This window comes from Colias eurytheme, chromosome 30 (assembly GCF_061535395.1).
Source record: "Colias eurytheme isolate Ceu_HAF_F1 chromosome 30, ilColEury1 Martin Lab GWU primary, whole genome shotgun sequence".
NCBI classification, from domain to species: Eukaryota; Metazoa; Arthropoda; class Insecta; order Lepidoptera; family Pieridae; genus Colias; species Colias eurytheme.
In genome coordinates, this window is record NC_143009.1 from 3,023,822 (window position 1) to 3,044,155 (window position 20,334).

At 31.7% G+C, this 20,334-nt stretch overlaps 1 protein-coding gene across 1 annotated transcript in view; it reads right to left on the minus strand.

The window, feature by feature from the left end:
• The window catches only part of ACC (acetyl-CoA carboxylase), a 55,040-nt gene extending 34,909 nt beyond the window's left edge, over nt 1-20,131 (minus strand). The window contains exons 1-16 of the mRNA XM_090118630.1: nt 20,036-20,131; nt 15,516-15,890; nt 10,284-10,401; nt 9,776-9,883; nt 9,345-9,485; nt 8,808-8,988; nt 8,409-8,516; nt 7,930-8,024; nt 7,525-7,618; nt 7,060-7,175; nt 6,382-6,555; nt 4,935-5,097; nt 3,390-3,552; nt 3,053-3,197; nt 2,165-2,274; nt 126-292 (exon numbers count right to left, since the gene is read on the minus strand). Of these exons, the coding sequence (XP_089974756.1) occupies nt 126-292; nt 2,165-2,274; nt 3,053-3,197; nt 3,390-3,552; nt 4,935-5,097; nt 6,382-6,555; nt 7,060-7,175; nt 7,525-7,618; nt 7,930-8,024; nt 8,409-8,516; nt 8,808-8,988; nt 9,345-9,485; nt 9,776-9,883; nt 10,284-10,401; nt 15,516-15,802 (2,170 nt within the window). The 5' untranslated portion in view covers nt 15,803-15,890; nt 20,036-20,131. The remainder of the gene's footprint in view (nt 1-125; nt 293-2,164; nt 2,275-3,052; nt 3,198-3,389; nt 3,553-4,934; nt 5,098-6,381; nt 6,556-7,059; nt 7,176-7,524; nt 7,619-7,929; nt 8,025-8,408; nt 8,517-8,807; nt 8,989-9,344; nt 9,486-9,775; nt 9,884-10,283; nt 10,402-15,515; nt 15,891-20,035) is intronic.
• Nucleotides 20,132-20,334: the final 203 nt, after the last annotated feature.

Consider the following 20,334-nt stretch of genomic DNA (forward strand, 5'->3'; position numbering starts at 1 on the left):
CCCCCTGCTATTTATTTTTTCAATATTTTTAATGTACAGAATTGACCCTTCTACAGATTTATTATATGTATAGATATTAAACGTCAAACCTACTTTTGTATAGTATAATAAACATTAAAACCCACCTCCATCAGCCAATTTATGAACGTCCAGCTCTTTAAAGCTCCCGTTCATAGCGATAAAGTAACTAGTTGGTCCAGATCTGGTCACTTGCACTTTATACTTGAGTCCGCTGTGTATTAACTCAACTTCGACTGAATTGGAAAGCTGGCTCGAGCTTTGGATCTGTCCCCTGGAAAGATGGTAAGAAATTAATTATTTTTATAAAGTAATATATACAATATACATCCATACTTAATATAATATTAAAAATTTATATAGATAAGGAAAATTTGTATGTCAGGAAAATGTTTATAAGCCAGGAAAATTTCTATACGCCAGGGAAATTTTCTGGAAAATTTTTATACGTCGAGAAAATTTCTATAAGCCAGGAAAATTTCTATACGTCATGAAAATTTCTATAAGTCAGGAAAATTTCTATGCGTCAGGAAAATTTATATAGATAAGGAAAATTTGTATAAGTCAGAAAAATGTTTATAAGCCAGGAAAATTTCTATACGCCAGGAAAATTTTCTGGAAAATTTTTATACGTCGGGAAAATTTCTATAAGCCAGGAAAATTTCTATACGTCATGAAAATTTCTATACGTCAGGAAAATTTATATAGATAAGGAAAATTTGTATAAGTCAGGAAAATGTTTATAAGCCAGGAAAATTTCTATACGCCAGGAAAATTTGCTGAAAAATTTCCATAAGAAAGGGAAATTTCTATGAACAAGGAAAATTTCCATACGTGAGGAAAATTGCTATAAGCCAGGAAAATTTATATCCGTCAGGAAAAATTATATACGTCAGGAAAATTTCTATGCCTTGAGAAAATTTCTATGCGTCTGGAAAATTTCTATACGCCAGGAAAAATCCATAAGTCGGGAAAATTTATACATATAAGAAAGGAAAATTTCCATAAGTCCGGAAAATTTCTATACGTCAGGAAAAATTATATAAGCCAGGAAAATTTTTATACGTCGGGAAAATTTCTATAAGCCAGCAAAATTTCTATAAGCCAGGAAAATTTCTATACGTCAGGAAAATTTGTATAAGTCAGGAAAAATTATATACGCCAGGAAAATTTCTTTACGTCAGGAAAAATTCTATAAGCCGTGAAAATTTCGATAAGACAGGAGAATTTCTATACGTCAGGAAAATTTTTCTTTGTGGGGAAAATGTCGTCAAGTCAATAAAAAATAATATTAAAGATAAATTATGATTAAATACGTATTTAAGGCGATAGAAACGATTCAACTATTTTATATTTAAACATGGTATGCATAATAAATAGCTTTATATTTCGTGTTTCTCAGAAATAATTCAGAAGAGAACTTAATACAACGGTTCCGTGAGATGGGAGAGGATACGGAAGATTGCTCTAAACCGTTGTTAGGCGATTGTGAAGGTAATATTATTATTTATTTTATTAAGTACTAGCGGTCCGCCCCGGCTTCGCCCGTGGTACATATTTCGTAATAAAAAGTAGCCTATGTCCTTTCTCGGGTATAAAAATATCTCCATACCAAATTTCAAGCAAATTAGTTCAGTAGTTTAGGCGTGATTGAGTAACAGACATACAGACAGAGTTACTTTCGCATTTATAATATTAGTATGGATTTAATTTGATAGATAAAATTAAAAAAATATAATCAGAGAGATAATGTAAAAAGCAGTTTTAATCCTACTAATATTATAAATGCGAAAGTTTGTGAGGATGTGTGTGTGTGTGTGTGTGTGTTTGTTACTCTTTCACGCAAATACTACTGAACCGATGACAGTGAAATTTAGCACACATATAGAAGGTAACTTGGATTAAGATTTTATCCCGGAAATCCCACGGGAACGGGAACTTTGCGGGTTTTTCTTTGAAAACGCGGGCGAGGCCGCAAATTATTGTACCAATTTAAATGTGAAACCGAACAATCAATAATAATAATATCTTACCTTTCAAAAAAATCTAAACTCCGATTCTTGTCGTATATTAAAATTAACTCAAAAACTTTTTTATTCATGTAAAATTTTATAAGCATTTATTAACATAAATGGTAAAAACTTACTTTTCCAAAGCGCTCTTAAACTCCTGGAAGTGCGTTGTTATAATGCTGTCTGCGATGAGAATCGAACCGCACAACACGCCTAGCATTATATCCGGTTTCTCTGATTGTACCTATGAAAAAACAATGGAATATAGACCTTAATGTTTATGGAATAAGGTACAAATTTGAAAATCATTATGAGAGTTAAAAAACAAGGAAATATAGGTTTTAATAACTGTAGAATAGGGTATAAATTGGTTTGAAAATCAACAGTTGCAGAGTATAAAAAATTATGAAATATAAGCTTTAATAACTGTGGAATAAGGTATAAATTGTGATATTACCAATTTTATAAGAACTTTAATAACAAAAGTAGTTGCATTCAAAGTGATTAGTGATTGTTTAAAAATAACATCAGTTATCTACAAACTATCTACTACTACAAAAAGTTATACATAGTTCTTCATTACTGTATTTTTATTTAAGTGCCAAATACAGGTGTGTCCATGAATCCACCATTTTTTTTTTGAAGTGAAAACTTCTTTAGCGGCGTTGAGCACTTTTTCTGTAATGGGTATAACATCTTAAACTCGCGTCAGGACACGTGACCTGATCGAAAAAGCGTAAGACGGATACCATTCCAAAATATCAAACATGCTCAACGTTAATAATCAAGTTTTCACTTCTGCCGGCACTCCCCCAGTGCAACCCGTCTTTTTTTTAAATTGTGATAAGTTAGATGACTAGATCATTATAACATATTACAATATCGTTTAATCAACTTATGATAACTCATGATAGCACAGTATCTTGCTAGCAAAACTTAAATCAAATAGGTACAAATCAAATCAATTCAAATCAATTGAATTCAAATAAAATCAATACAATTCAAATTCAAATCAAACGCACCCGTTCAGCGATCAACGCGTCCAACCACGAGGTATCTATATTATTGTCTTGGAACGACGGTGTCTCAAGTAAGGTGATGAGATACTCCACTGTAGTGCGGAAATCACCGCGAATGCTGAGCTCTTTTAGAGCTATTACTAAGTTCCTGTAAATAGGGGAAATATTTATAATGCTATTTTGCTATAAAACATTAAGATTATTAAATATTTTCAATTATTTTAACCCCTTGACCACCGAGGGGGAAAGTTTTTTAAACACAAATAAAACATAGTTCAACTCACTCTCTAGCCTGTACCCTAAAATTTTTTAAAGACAAATAAAACATAGCATAGCTCACTCTCTAGCCTGTTCCCTGGTCTCCCCCCATGAGAAGCAGTGCCCAAACTGTGAATCCGCGAACTCATGTAGACCACCAGACGCGGCCACACTGAAGTAGCCCCAGACGTTCTTTGACGAACGGAAGTTTAGTTCTTGCACCGTCCCGGAGGAGGGTTTGAAACCTGTGTAATGAAATAAATTGTTAGAAAAAATTGGTTGTCTGTAAAGTCGGTTTACTGACGATAGTTGAACGTGACAACGTCTTAAGCTTCTTTGTCGCTCGTTCCGCGCTCTCGCTCGCACTTCAAGCCTTACATGGAACGCCTCAGAGCGAGGTAACGCCGCATGAGTCATATTTTTTCGTGCGTGCAGCCGGCTCTATCGAATTATAAGACGTTGTCACGTCAAAAAAGACGTGTGTCACTCGGGGACTGCCGCGGTAAAGCTATTGCATGCTATGCCTTCAAGCCACACCTCCGCGCCCGTCCCCGTGGGGAGCGTGAGGTTTTTTCGTTACGGAATATCTCGATTCGGTCCCCGCGCTCAAGGCCCGCGATAGAAGCTATGCAATAGCTTAAAAAATATATCCATATAGTGTTAGATGTATAATACTAGCTGTGGCCCGCGGTTTCACCCGCGTGGCTCCGCTCCTGTTGGTATTAGCGTACGGATATATGTATAGGCCTTTATAGCCTACCTCGATATATGGACTAACACCGAAAGAATTTTTCAAATCGGACCAGTAGTTCCTGAGTTTAGCGCGTTCAAACAGACAAACAAACAAACTCTTCAGCTTTATAATATTAGTATAGATTAGTATGCAATATTTATTTGTTTGAATTAAAACATTGTTATAGTAAAGTCATATTAACAGGTAACATTTGACACTTTATTAAAAATTCAACAACGTAACCTTGTAACGGCGGCCATAAAATAATATATTTTTGTTAGATCTGCTTAATTTCTTAACTTTTTTCAATAACGATTACATCTTTATTGTAATAATGACCGATACGAGTAATTTCAACTATAATAGTATTTCATTATTATTAAAGGTATTAAATGATATGAAAATTTATGTAGTATAGGGGCAGAAATATCTACTGCTCCTACATCTTTATTCTTATAAGCCACAGTTTTACCAAAAAATTATCCAAACCTCTCGATTATTGACTGTTTTTTCACCTTACACATACAATATATCTAGGGGCAGCCGGCAGGATATTGGAGCACCTTCTAGGGGCAAAATTTAGGGGCACAAACCTTCATCCGGGTTCTCCGACGTGATTCTCGCCGCTATAACGTGCCCCCAGGGGGAAGGCCTTTGTGCCGGTTCGTCGAAGTCCAATGGAGCAATCGTATATTATGTGATTATGTTAGGGGCAGTAATATCTTCTGCCCCTATATCTTTATTCTTATAAGCCACAGTTTTACCAAAAAATTATACTAACCTTTCGATTATTCCGAGTGTTTCTGTCATCTTATGCCGTTTTCACCTTACACATACATATCTAGGGGCAGAATATTGGGGCACCTTCTAGGGGCAAAATTTAGGGACACAAACCTTCATCCGGGTTCTCCGAAGTGATTCTCGCGGCTATAACGTGCCCCCAGGGGGAAGGTCTTTGCGCCGGTTCGTCGAAGTCCAATGGAGAACTGCCCCATGGGGATTCCCCGTAGAGCAAACGAATGTCTTTAATGTGGTATAGGGGCAGACCCATTGCAATCTGGAAATATAGAAAAGATGTTATTTACCAGCATTTATCTTTCATTATTTTTGAATTGAAACCTTCTTTGGGTGCGTTGAGATTAAAGTTTCAATGTCGAGTCATGGCAATAGCGCCACGTCATGGAGTTTGGCGACGATTTCGGTATCTTTGAATCTTGCCAAAGAAGTTTCACTTCTGACACGTGTGCTCGGCACAAACTCTCTTTTTTTAATTTTCATTTGTTATTTTGCCGATGTGTAAATAAATACACACACCGGCACAATTAGCGGAACAGAAACCTATGCGCGAGAACATCGTCTGGGATTTGAACGACTGGCAGCAGGTTCTCTTTACTGATGAGTGCAGAGTTCTTTTAAAACAGATCGATGGGAGACAGCGAATATGGAGACGCAAAGGAGAACGCCACATACAGTCTAATTTTGAACACACAGTGGCTTTTGGTGGTGGCTCGATTATGGTTTGGGGAGGGATATGTTTGGGAGCTCGCACGGAGTTAGTGATAGTCACAGGAGGGACAATGACAGCAGATCGATACATCAGTGACATTTTAGAAGAACATTTTGTACCATTTGCCCCATTTATTGCTGACGACTTTATTCTAATGCAAGATAATGCTCGTACTCATAGTGCACAATCGGTACAAGCATATCTGAGCCACGTAGGTATACCGGTGATGCAGTGGCCAGCAAATTCCCCCAATATGAATCCGATAGAGCATGTCTGGGACTTGCTAATAAGAAGGGTTAAATCCAGAATGCCACCCCCCAACAATCTGAATGAACTTGGAAACGCATTACTTGAGGAGTGGGAGCGGTTGCCTCAAGAAATCATCGATAACATAATCTGTAGCATGCCCAGACGAATGGAAACCGTAATCAGAGCAAGAGGGGGAAACACTCGTTATTAATTTTGCTGTAATTTTATTGTTGAATCATTTATTGCTTACTTTTTTAATTTTTTGTGATGGCTCTAAATCATCTCAAAATTTCACTTTTTTCAAATTTCTTTATTTTTCAATAAAAAAATAACGAAGACGTCTCAAAGTCTTTGTTAAAAGATGTTAATCAATTTGTTATTTTGTGTCTAATTACATTTTCGTCAAATATATGCGTTATTATCTCATAGTCTCGCTTTTTTTTCTGTTCCGCTAATTGTGCCGGTGTGTATAGCTTATTACATTATACAATTTTTAATAACCATAAATAATAAATTGTTGACCAAACGAACAAAATAATTAAAACAACCGTCCTTTAAAACATCACTCTTTCCCCCAAAACTCACCTGTAACTGCGCAGCCGGCAGATTAACATCAGCCACCATCTCCGTGCAAGGATGTTCGACCTGCAGTCTCGGGTTCAATTCCAGGAAGTAGTATTGTCCAGTGGCCGGGTCGTAGAGATACTCCACCGTGCCGGCACTCACATAGCCGACCATTTTAGCTAGGCGTACGGCCGCCTGGAAGTATTTTTTATTGTAAAGAAAAACATCTATACTAATATTATAAAGCTGAAGAGTTTGTTCGTTTGAACGCGCCAACCTCGGGAACTACTGGTCCGTTTTGAAAAATTATTTCGGTGTTAGATAGCCCATTTATCGAGGAAGGCTGTAGGATATATATCATCACACTAAAACCAACAGGAGCGGAGCACTGCGGGTAAAACCGCGGAGCACAGCTAGTACTAAATAATTTGAAATAGGTAAAACGTAAAATGAACAATTTAAACGGAAATAAAAGCGACTGTAAAAACGATTTAAAAATTTGCCCCCCTCAATAAAACGTAATGTAATATTAATATTGAATAAACATAGTTTAAAATCTGTTTTATCTATCTCCATCTATACAATTTTAAAAATTATAAAAAAATCCCCTCTTAAAACATTTTTACCAACTTAAAATTTCACCAAAAAAAAAATCAAATTTTTCCACAAAAAATCATACATTTATCACAAAAAAATTACCTTTTCCATCTCAATAAAAACATCCGGTTTCGCTATAGCAGCGGGCGCTTCTTCTATGATCTTTTGATGACGACGTTGGATTGAACAATCGCGGCCGAATAGGGATATTGCGTTGCCTGTAATAAATACGAGTTTTTTATAATTTTGGGTAAAAAGTATAGAATTTTCTGGTTTGTTTGAAGTAAAAATGAGGGAAAAAATTAAGCAATGTGTGAAAAGTAAAAGTTTTTAAGAATAATACACATAATGTAGGTTTTTAATGGTGAACGAATTTAAACTTGGTTAGGGAGTTTTGAGTTTTTCAAATGTAAAACAATTTTAGATATTGACAGACGTTTAAACTATATTTTTAGCAGTCCGAACCTATGGTAGTACAATAATTGTAGCGGAATAAATAATATCAATATAAATTCAACATAAAATGTTAAAAAAGTCACTACTTTTAAATAAAAAGAAACAAATTACCATATTGATCAGCTAGAAGTTGCACTTCCAAATGTCTTGCTGATTTTGCGAGCTTCATCACGAATATAGGCGAACCGGGCACTTCGGCTTGTACCTAAAATTATAATATTATAAAAAATATTTATTTATGAAATAATAACTTATCATATTTAGTAAAAACTTGTATTCTCATATTAAACGTGAAATTTTATAAAATTGCTTTTAATTCCAATTAATCTTCCAGTAGTATTAATAATACACAATTTTATCAAACAACATAGCTATAAGTACAATCTCCATGCATCAGTTTAACATTACGCGACAAACGCCATTAACATAAGTAAGGAAGAGCCATGGACCCAAACATGAACCCTGTGACACACCAGTAACATTTTGTACTAAAAACATACAAAAAAGGCAACTAACCTGACGGAACATGTTGTTGAAATCGTCTGGGTTTTCCACTTTACGGATACCTTTACCACCGCCACCTTCTGATGCCTTAATCATTACTGGAAACCCTGTAATAATAAACTTGATTATAAAAATTGCTTCTATAATAATTTAGTGAAATTTCACTTTGAATTATAAATCTAGGTGTTTTAATAAATGCTCAAGGCAAATTTACGAGAATAACCTAATCATAGCAATTTTAATAAATTGGAAAGACACATAAAAAAAATCTAACAACATGTATTCAAAGTAAGTAGTATTACTTTTAATATTTAGTTTTATTGCATTCAAATGCCTTCATTTTTAGAAATAAAGATAGAAAATAAACGATTTTTTATCAGTAATAACTTTGTAAGTAGTATAGAAATCGAAAAAGTGACCCAAAAATCTGAAATCATGTTTAAATACCGTCAAAAACAGTAAAAATACATAAAAAAACATATATTTCTTACCAATTTTTGTAGCAGCTTGCAATCCCTGCTCTGGGGACGATACGCAACCTCTTGAAAATAGTTCCGATGAAATCTTTATTTTCTTGCTATTGTATTCTGCTTTTAGATCTGAAATAATTTATTGGAAAACCTAATGATAGGTAAAAATAATATTGTTAGAAAATCATCGTTGTAAGAACTTAATTTCGAAAAACAACAGAAATATGTAACAGATCTATTATGAAATTAAGCTCTTAACTATTTGTTCTTGTTATTTTCATATTTTTAATACAATAATTACAATTATATAACATCTACAATAATTATTTTAGCTTTTTTGTTGGTTTTAATAAATAAATATGCAAAATTTCTTCAAACATTTTTTCAAAAAACAAAAAATCGAAAATATCATTCACTTACCGCTTCCACTCCAAGGCAAAGTCGGTATATCAGCAGTTTGGGCCACAATAGACGAGGCTATTTTATCCCCCAGGGCCCACATGGCCTTCTCCGGGGGCCCTATGAACACAACGCCGGCCCTGTGCAATAATTCTGGAAGTTTCGGGTTTTCGGATGCATGGCCCCAACCTGCCCAGACCGCCTGAAATTGTGAAAAGTAGATAAAAATATTTTTTTTTTGAATTTTTTGCAAATAACCCTGCTTAATGAAAACAGTCAGATGGAGAAATATCTAAAGTTTAAAAAGAAAAAAAGAGAGCAAAATCTAATAAATCGTTGAAAAAACGCATGATATTGATGTAGAGAGTTAGGTATTTAGAAATCTCGAATATGTCTCTCTTGATTTTATTTATGCTTGGATGTTATAGATTTACCATAAAATTAGTATATGTTTTTATATCTTAAAAAAACACTAAAATTTTTGTTTTATGCTCTTACCAAGAAATCTTTTAACATATAAATAATAAAATCAATACAAATAAATATATAAAATCTCACCTGCACTTGCGTACGCGTAGCAATATCGACAATCAGCTCCACATTAGCGTAATTATTATTATTCGAACCGCCCGGCACGGGTACGTAGTGGTCCGCCATTTTTATATATTCCGCGTTTGCTTTTAGATCTTCTGGTGTCACCTGGAATGGGTAAAAAGATTTTTAAAAGTCAATTTTTTTTTGTGTAGACTGGTTTCTAGAAGTATTTTTAATGTATTGTGGAGAATAAATTCTTTATCCCAAATTTTTATGTGTAGGCTTCATTTAGAAGTGATTTTGAAAGTATTGTTTTGGATAAATTTGTGATCCCACTTCTGGTACATGATTTAAAATCAACTAGAAGAAAGTAAATTTTATGTAAAGAAAACATCGAATTTAATACAATACGAAAAATAATTGATTTATCTATAATGAAGTAAAGAATAACATACCATAACAACAAACCGCACAGCCCGCTCGTTCTTGAACATCTCGTAGGACCATCTTCGTATAGACCTCATACATTTTACAGCGCCTATACCGTTATTCGCGATCAACACCTGTAAAAGATTGATTAAATTAGAAAAAATCGGTCTAGAGCGAGTCGGACTCACGTTAAAGGTCCCGTACAAATAAGTTTGAGCGCAACTGTAAGAAAATCGTCAACTATCCATTTGTTGACCGCGCCAACCGTTGCTTAACCTCCATTGTTTATTATTTGTTGTTACAGCGGCAATATAAATACATCATGTCTGAATATTTCATCTATCATGGTTCATTTGATACAGTCTGGTGACAGATAGACATTGAAGTCCCGTTTCATCGGTACGGAAACTTAAAAAAGATATAAATAAGATCTCCGGGAGGCGTTGCTTCGGTATGGCAAAAACACGCAGATTCGAATCCCGTTCGTAATCGATTTTTCTTTTTTTTTCATTTAACGAAATATTAAAATCTTACCTTATTAATAGCCTTTGTGCCCTGAAACTTGCGAACGAACTCCTCCGGAGTGGCGACCGTGAAGTCTTTCTCTTGAAAGCGTTGACTATGTATCACGGTACCTTGGGACATAGATGGCCTGAAATGGGATGATAATTATTTTAATATCTTATAGTAATTAATTTGCAGTTTATATCAATTCACGGGAAGCTTATTTTTTGTCCAATATCAAAATAATAAGACATTTATTAATTTTTCGACCTTCGACTACATTATTCGACCTTAGGAATCCATACTAATATTATAAATGCAAAAGTAACTCTGTCTGTCTGTCTGTTACTCAATCACGCCTAAACTACTGAACCAATTTGCATACAATTTGGTATGAAGATATTTTGATACCCGAGAAAGGACATAGGCTACCTTTTATTGCGAAATATGTACCACGGGCGAAGCCGGGGCGGACCTCTAGTAATAAATAAAAGAGTAATTAAATAAATCATATAAGATTAAGGTTTCAGATTATGTAAAAAAAACTGAATCCAAAGTGTAAAATCTTCACTTGCAAATAATATGACGCTACATTACTACAGATGGTATTCTGAATATTACCATAGTCCACCATACTTTTTAATTATGATGTTTTATATAGTTAAACCTATTTAAATTGGCTGGATATATAAAGAACCTCTATTATTGATAATTTCATTGAAGAGCCAATACCTTTTGAATTTTATGAATGCTTCTTACATCGAGAGATACATTGTGGTACAAATGGTTTTACAATTGGGCCTATAAAACTATTTAGTAATCGGTGCTACAACCAACAAAGGCTTGAATTTAAAGTATATTGGGAGTACTACTTGAAGGGACATCCCTTTTAATAAAAGAGAATAATTTGTCGCCACATTCAACCAAACAGTTAGTTTATAAGTAACTAGCTTCTTGCCCTGGCTTCGCCTAAGAATTAATAGACGTTTAAAACATTTTGAAATTCTATCCAAGCAGATAAAAAATCATCCAAATCCGTTCAGCTTCCTCGCAGTTGTAAGTGATGTAACAAACACAACTTTCTATTAAATATTTATGTAGAAGATATGATATTTAAACATATTTTGATTAGCTAGCCTATGTCAGAGTTCAATAACTTTTAGTACCTTCTGAAAAATTTTGTATTTAAATCACGTACATATTATTTAACTCATTTTAATATACAGGGTGTCCCACTGTTGGTATACTAAGTTCAAAGGAGGTTATAGTTTTGCATACCCTGAGTACCTACGTAAAAATGCTTATAAAATTCCAGATCCATTTTTTTTTTAAATAAATGAATTCTTAAAACTCTATGTGTACATCCAAAACAAGCAACCCGCCCAACTTTGCCACCAGCACATGAGCTATCGTTTAAGATTATGTTTTCAAGGTAAAATGCTCACATTAGAGAAGTGGTATATGCCGGCTGCGCTAAGCTGGAGAAGAAAACATGGATTTTCAGGAAAAATTTAGCAAAAAATTTTGACGTAATTTTGTTGTTAAAGTATTTTTTATATGATCAGTGTATGCAAAACTCCAAGTCCCTTCGTGCTTAGTATACCAATAGTTGGACACCCTGTATTATTTATAGTAACTCTATTTCATATGCATGCGTTTAATTTACGTATTTCGGTATCACACAAATATTTATTATATTTACCTCTAACAGTAAAAAAACCCTATTTAAACCTGCGTCAGACAAAAACTCATAAGTCGTAAAGCTAATTAAGGATAAACACAAATAATAATAATCCTAAAGAAAATAAATACAATGTTTAAATCATAAACTATACAACTATGAAGCCTATTATAATTATTATAACTGCACAAACAAAGTAATGTTAAATATTATATATTTTCCTCAAGATTTGAGCTATCAAAAACAAAAAGGATTAAGTATCATAATATAACAACTAGTTCTGTTTAAATAGAAAACACAACATGCAAGCTTATTTAAGCCAGTATTTATAGGAAACATATATTAAAATATAATTGCGTATAACAGAAGAGAAAATAATTGCATTTTCATCTTGAAATGACGGAGAAATGATGGCGATTATGTCAATTAAAAGTAAATAAAACTGCTAAACTGTACCTTATCTATCTAAATAAATGAAAATACATCAACATGAGTTCCAGTGAAGGATAAGTAATCACTATGTTACTTATAATACCTATATATAATATTCATTTTTATAAGTTATATTCATTTATATTCATTTTTATAAGTTATTTTACAAAAAATCTTTTATTTTAATTTAAACACAAAAAGAGAGAAAGAATTGTCATTATACCATTCATATAGCGGAGGTCACATTATAATGATTGTAAAAAAGGGACATAAGAATAAATAAATAATAATTTGTAATACAAAAATAATTTTATAAAATATAGTCCTATAGAAACTATAAAACTAATTATCTTCAGGGTTATGATGTCCTACAAAAAATCTCTTTGAATTAAATTTTCACATAGGAAAAAATGTGATTTAAAATTTATAGATTTAAATCACATTTTTTATACTACTATAGTAGGTAATTTATTAATTAGAAGTATGTGAACTTCACACTCCTTTTATTTATTTGTAAAACTTGCTTCTTAGGACAGGCTTTGCCTGTGTGGTTTCGCTAAATAAAATCTTAGAAAATATTATTTGAAGTTTATGTTATAATAATTTAAAAATTCTTATTCAAAAATGTAAGAACAGAATTTAATAAAAACTGTACTGTGTACCTGCATCATCTGTGTATATTGTTTTTATTTAAATTTTTATTAGGTAAGAAATAAATATATGTTAGGTACAGTATAAATTTGATATTCATACATATTTAACCTTTCAAGTCCATATAGAGAGAGAAATATTTTATGATAATAAATTGAAGCAAAAAGTCCTACCAAATTATTAAACGACATAAATTGCAAATAAAAAATGAATCCCAAAATGTGTTGGTAAGCGCATAACTCAAGAACGGCTGAACCGATTTCGATAATTCTTTTTTTATTATATTCCTTGAAGTACGAGGATGGTTTTTATGTAGAGAAAACGTAAATATGTACCACGGGCGAAGCCGGGGCGGACCGCTAGTTGCAAATAAAATTATATGTACCTACCATGTCATTTAAAAAATATTTATTTTTTCTAATGTAATCACTTAAAATTTTTTGAAATAAAGGCAAATTATTTCGTATTGCTTATATCGTGTGGGTAAAAAAATTATTTGTATATTTTTCCATACTTAAAACATTTTAAATTACAACTTGTAAAAGTGTGAAGAGAAAAGGAAAGTTATCGCAAATAGTATGTAAATTCCAAAAAGAAATTTGCAATTCAATTATTCGTTATTGAGAATTATTCATTATATTATATTTTTGCTTGCGTATACAATAAATAGTAAATAACATACAAAGTTTTTAAATTAAAAAACATATTCCCAATAAGAAATATAACCTGTAAGGGCCTTCAGAATACAATCCATTCATCGCAGGATACATTCTTCACTTATCACTTATTTTGTAAACACTATAGTATTATTAACACGTGCTAATATTATTTAATAAGGTGTAAAAACAACAAAAATTCAACATTTCTTCGCCGATCGACTGATACAGTTTTGTTTTTATCACTACGTTTGACGTTTGCAACGCCAATGAAGTTCGTATGACGGATCATACGATATGGTTCTCTCGCTCTCTCTTAACAAATCGGTTAAGAGTAACAAGGACGTGCGAATTTAATTAGATCTGCCGTAAAATAACTGCAAATATTGTAGGCTTCTTGAAAATCTGTTTTCCGGACGTTGTTTATAATAGTGATGAGGTCAATCACTATGCATATCGATAATTTCTAATGTAACAAAAACAAAAACAAGTGTAAGAATTAACGCGTGTCGTAAATTAAAGGAATAATATGCATTAAAATACATTTATTTATTATATATATAAAAAATAGCGCACTACAAGAATATCAATTGCAACTTCATGCAACTAAAAGCAATGTAAATAAGGAACCGTATTTTGCGCGCGTATATTGAATGATCTGAAAATTATTTTAATTATTGCTTGTCTTATAACTCGCAAAATAAACAATAAGTAATTCATTGTAAAGAGTAGGTATTTAAAAATAAATTTATAATTTTATATTACAGGTTAATTTCTACTTCATAAGAAAGGGAACGTAGCTTACACATTACAAAATATAAAACCAAATCAAATAACTACGCTTCTTTAACCAAATATCCAATATGACGCAATTTATAAAACACATAGAGGCATAATAATACGTAAGTATATTACCAATTGCTAATTTCCTGTTTTTGATCCTGGTTAGACCTGTCAATTAAATAAGTGTTAATAATAGCGGTTAACACAGAGCAAGTAATACAGGCGGTTAATACAGTTTATGTTCAACGTCATAATTGCATTATTTTTTTGAGAAATTTTAATGCATAGAATAAAAAGGTCTTATCTACATGTTCTGAGAATGAATTTTCGAATATTGATACCGGTAATTAATAAAATGCTCTAGCTTTTGAGGATATTGTCCTTTACTTATCCACTTGGTAAATTTTGGAAATTAAATTGTATGCTAAATTTAAGTTTCGCTTAAATAATCTGTATATACTTGTTTTAAAATGACTATATAAAAATGATAGAGAAAAGTGACGATAAATTTCAACATTTAATAATAAAAGTTGCATAAAATGAATATGAAACAAACTTCAATGACATATTTTGGTTTTCCTTATTTTTTGTGATAATAGTCCATAATGGCTATGTATAAAACATAACTCGAATATGTACGAAGAGGCAATGTCCATTCACGAATATGAATAAAAAATTATCTCTCGCAGGTACCTTGAGATTAAAAACGAATGTGTACACAATGGATTTCCATCACAAACCGGTTGTTTCATTCGATGTGAATATTATTATGTTACAGTCAATAAAGCAGATTACAACGTAAATAATCTACCAATTGACCACTAAAGGCAATTTCAAGGTAAAGTTTAATACCTTAAATAGAAGATTTATTGAGGCATCATCAGATTTGAAAATTAATAAGGCACTTAAAATTTCCCAATCACAGACTATTATAACAGAATTGTGTAAATATTTTTTTTCGATTATAGTGTAAGTGACGTGTATTTATCTCGTGTATGAATATTTTAATAGAGATAATTCCTCACAATAATAGTCCATAATAATTAATGAAATACTCACTTTAACGTGCCTCTAGGCAAACGTAGCAATCTATTATCCTGTTGTTTTGGTTGTTCATCGCTTTCATCGCTCTTGATTTCAGGCTCCGTATTTTGCAGGGTCATTTGAAATTTTTGCAATAGTTCACTAGGCATCACGTCCGTTGCCTCGCCATCGTAATTTGTATCATCAGCAGACGTATCACCGAGCACAAAACGCTTTGAAGTCCTTCGCTTAAGCATCGTGAATAAGTTACTCAAAAAATTAGCTATGTTCACAAACGATGCCAACAAAATTCTATAGTCCATGCAAGGTATCGTATCACTGCACCATCACTATTATTTCCACTGTCTTCCACAATTTACACGACAGTTTCCACTGGAGGGCAGCGGAAAACTAAAGAAGAATTATTCGTTAGGCCTTAGGGTAATTTATTTGATTTATTGAATTTCCTCATTAAATGGTATTTTTCTCATGAACATAATATTGTTTTAATAGCACAGTCCAAAAGGAAGTACACCCATTGTCGTATGCAAGTACGAAATAAACAGGCGAGTTGAATCTAATTCATTTTTAATTAAAATAATGTTTTTCATTAACAAAGTCAAAGAGACTTCGTTGTTTTAAACTAGGTTAACAAATAAACCATTATGTGATACCTGTCGGGTAATACAATGTTACAAATCAAAAACATAAATATTGCGAAGTAAACAAATCCTATTTATATATACTATAAAACGCACGTGCGAATACGTTTATTTTTATCTGGTGGTGATCAAACTAAAACTGCATCTGTTCATGTCTAGGTCGTACAAATTAAAAACTAAATTTTAATATGATATTTACATATTTATATATTTATTGCTTTTTCTTTAAAATCTACAATCACATTATCAACGGCAAAACTGATTTTTCATTTCATAAGATATCTAATTAATAACAGTGATTTAATCTTAAGACTTTGATTATTGAGCAAAAAAAACTTTGGAAAAACTTTATAGTGGTTTTTCCAAAGTTTTCGCAATTTCTAATTAGATGAAAGAAAAAAACATAATTCAGCAGTTTGTTAATTACGTGACATTGAAAAGGTGTAATTGATGTGAAGGATTTAAAAATTTACAGATTTACAGAAACTACGTTTGTTACGATACAGAAACGATATTTTGTTTTTCAACATTTTTTTAGCATTTCCTTATTTTGTAAGTACTTAAGTGTAGCTCAAGTCTCAATCTTTTTCTGAAAACAACTTCTGATGTATTAATTATGAACTTTTGTTAATCTAGAAGTAAATAAAATGAATAAATAATAAACTGTTTAATCGTTACTATTACTCATCCTACGTCGATTAATCGTTTAAAAATTACAAACTAATAGTCCGATTCAAAAATGAATTTAATGCAGCATTATTTGGGCAAGTATGACGTATAATGAAGATTACAAACCAGTTTTAGTTAATTTAAATTTCAATACATAAACATATTCATGACGCCTACCTCTAGTTGCTAATCGACTTCAATTGAACCACGATTGAAAACTATAACATAAAACTATTTAGTATCAGTACCTATTGGTTTTTAATTTCACATTCATTTTCAAATGGTGCACGATAGAATATCATATCGATACTATTACGAAACTATGTTGCATCCCTATATGAATTATAGTACATATATTATTAAAATCATCATTTAACAATGCAAATTCTTTACGTTTTCACGCAAAATAGATCGGATCTAAATGAAATTTCATACAGAGATATCTTCAGAGATAGATAATTAATTGTTTAATAATATTATTTTGTACCGGATTAATCTGATTTAGGTAGTTCATTATGAGGTCACACAATGTATACGTTTTTACATGATATAAAATATTCTCATCATTTAAAATTTCTGACAAAAACAAAAATTATTTATACGCATTACATATTTACGTCAGAAATCTTTAAAAACCCTCAAGCTATTAAACAATACTGTGAAAAGTAAATATTTAATAACCGACCTTCAGTGTTGTATTACATACGTAAAAAAATCGATATATCGATAATTGCGTAATTGGAATTTTTTACCAAAATTTTAAGTTACATTGATTTTTTGGTGTGTGTTTTGAATCAAATAGGTACAAATAATTGTGAATATGTAGGCACTCAACTAAAATTTTCGTGTGATTAAAAAACTATTAGTACCTAAAATTTTCGTGTTATTAAAAAACTATTAGTAGGTACATAGTTCTTCGGATCACATAAAAAAATAAGCCCATCACTCAGGGTAGCTGTTCGATGGTGGACGGATTTCGACGGACGGTATCGGTCCGGTTCTTTATAAGTTAATCATTGTTGTCAAACGCACTTAAATATTTTACTTCTGATACAGAGGTAACATGTGTATCAAATAATTCTAAACATAGATTCTGTTAATCGCTTAAAATTAAAATTAATTGCCAATATATTCTTAATCCATACCATCCTTGTAAACAAGAATTTGTCCTCATTTAAGGTTTACCGGGATTTAATAAACTTGAAACAAACAAGGAAACTTGAATTATTGTTCTTCCTTCTAAACTATTACGTAACTAAAGATAAATGTTTGAGGTAGAATAATTTAGTTAATATTCTCATTCCTGAACATGTAACAGTGCATTTATACAAAATTTATATCATTTACCAATAATGAGATCCTAAGATTCACATTTCTTTTATAAAATGCGTTCAATTTTGAGTAAATTTCAATTTTTTAATTTTCTCAAATAATATTTTTATCAGCTGATGACTCGTTGCAACTCGATGAAGTACAAATTACATATGTATAGTAAACTCTCAAACAACATTTTTTACGTAAACTACAATCGTTTTACTTTGTATACAGTACACTTATCGATATGAATTCTATGGCTTAGAAATTTATATTTTATGCTACCTAGCAATAATTATGTAAGTGTTAATATTCAATGCATGCAAGTGACTTGCTGCTTGTAATAATAACTTAGACTCAAGTGGCTATTAGCATGTACGTAACATACTCACAAAATAAAATTGCTCTTAATGTTTGGGATGTATAACTACTTCTATTTTTACGTATTTTCCCCATAAATAATTTAATAAATTCAATTAAATTGAACAAAATTTGCTACTAACGCACCATATTAGTTTTTTAACCGACTTCAAAAAAAGGAGGAGGTTATCAATTCGGCCGGTATGTTTTTTTTTTTTTTTTTATGTATGTACACCGATTACTCCGTGGTTTCTGAACCGATTTACGTGATTCTTTTTTTGTTCGATGCGGGATGGTGTCGAATTGGTCCCATAAAAATTTTATTCGGATAGGCCCAGTAGTTTTTATTTTATGAGCATTTTTGTCTGTATTTGTAAATGTTGCATGTGCAAGTTTGAAGTCGGTTGTTTTTAACGCAGTTATTGACTTGTTAATTAAATTTTCTATGTTAGTTAATTTTTCAAGTTGTTTTTTTGACAACACAAATGTACTATGGTAAGTCAAGTCAAGGTAAGTAAGTCTGTATGACTGAATTATATGATGCTAGTGTCTAATATTGATGTATGTCTCAATGCTTTATTTGGATTTCACAAGTGAGCTTCAATTATGAACAAACGAACGATGCTAACAAAATTCGTTATAAAAAGATAATTGTTTTCTAACTATTGTTTATCTAGCCATTTATTCCTCAAATAGGATTATTTTAGTGACAAGATGCGAGTTCACAAGGAAGTTCACTTTTCAACAAAATACTATACGGCCAAAATACTTATTAAGCATAACTTTAAAATATGATCATTAATATTACCCAATTATAACTTAAGCCAATGAGTATAAGTTATAAATCAAATCACGTATTACCGTGGCAAAAACTATGTCCATAAATTATTTCATTATGAAATTGTTATAACAGCACGTTTTTACTTAGCAATTAAATACTACTTTTAATATTTGGTTTAAATTAACCTCGACAATCCAACATCAAGGCTTGTTGATCATATGCAATGCAATCAAATAATGGGTGAAGTTGTGGCGTCATGGTATTTCTTTTCTATAAGTTTATGATATAAAAATATAACTGTTATTAATAAGGTCATTATGGGGCCAAATTTTCTAAATAATAATAAAGTAAAATATTTAGATCGTACCTCAAGTAAAGTGAATCGTCCATAAATCAATCAGAACATTAAATTAGTTACTAAAAATTTTAATGGATATGTAATTTTTTAATTAAAAAAAGAAATGGTTCATTTACTTCGTTTGCAAAATGATAAATATTACCCTGTGGCCCGTGGCCGGTAATTGCAACTTGTCGCTCTTTAGGTCTAGGTTAACAACTCGATTTTCTTCCTGCTTAACGTGTAATTATGTATTTAAAATATAAAAATATACTATCTGATAATTACCCTTATACTAAATAATTTACAATTTACTGACTGAAAAAAATAACGCAAATATAAGAAAAATTAATCGCAATAAATTAACAAAATCATCGAAACTTTCTATCGATTGGAGACATCACTATTTGAAATTATAAGAACACTGGCATACCAAAAAGTATTTAGATACGTAAATGTCAAACTTTCGTTTCGCGCTCAAAATTTCCCGCCGATTTCGAACGCGTGCGTTTGCCGTGAAACGCATTGGAAGACTAGTGATGATTTATAAGTTTGAGAAGTTCTAGAATTTTTTCAGTTTTTCCCGCCTTTTGCGGAAAATTCTTTATGGAAATACAAGTCCATAAGGTTCTGAGTATACAATGTTCTGTGATAAGGTTACGGTTTGTGGAAGGACAAAATGCTATTGATAATGTTAATACGTTTATAGTGTGTAATGCTTAGGTGTAATGT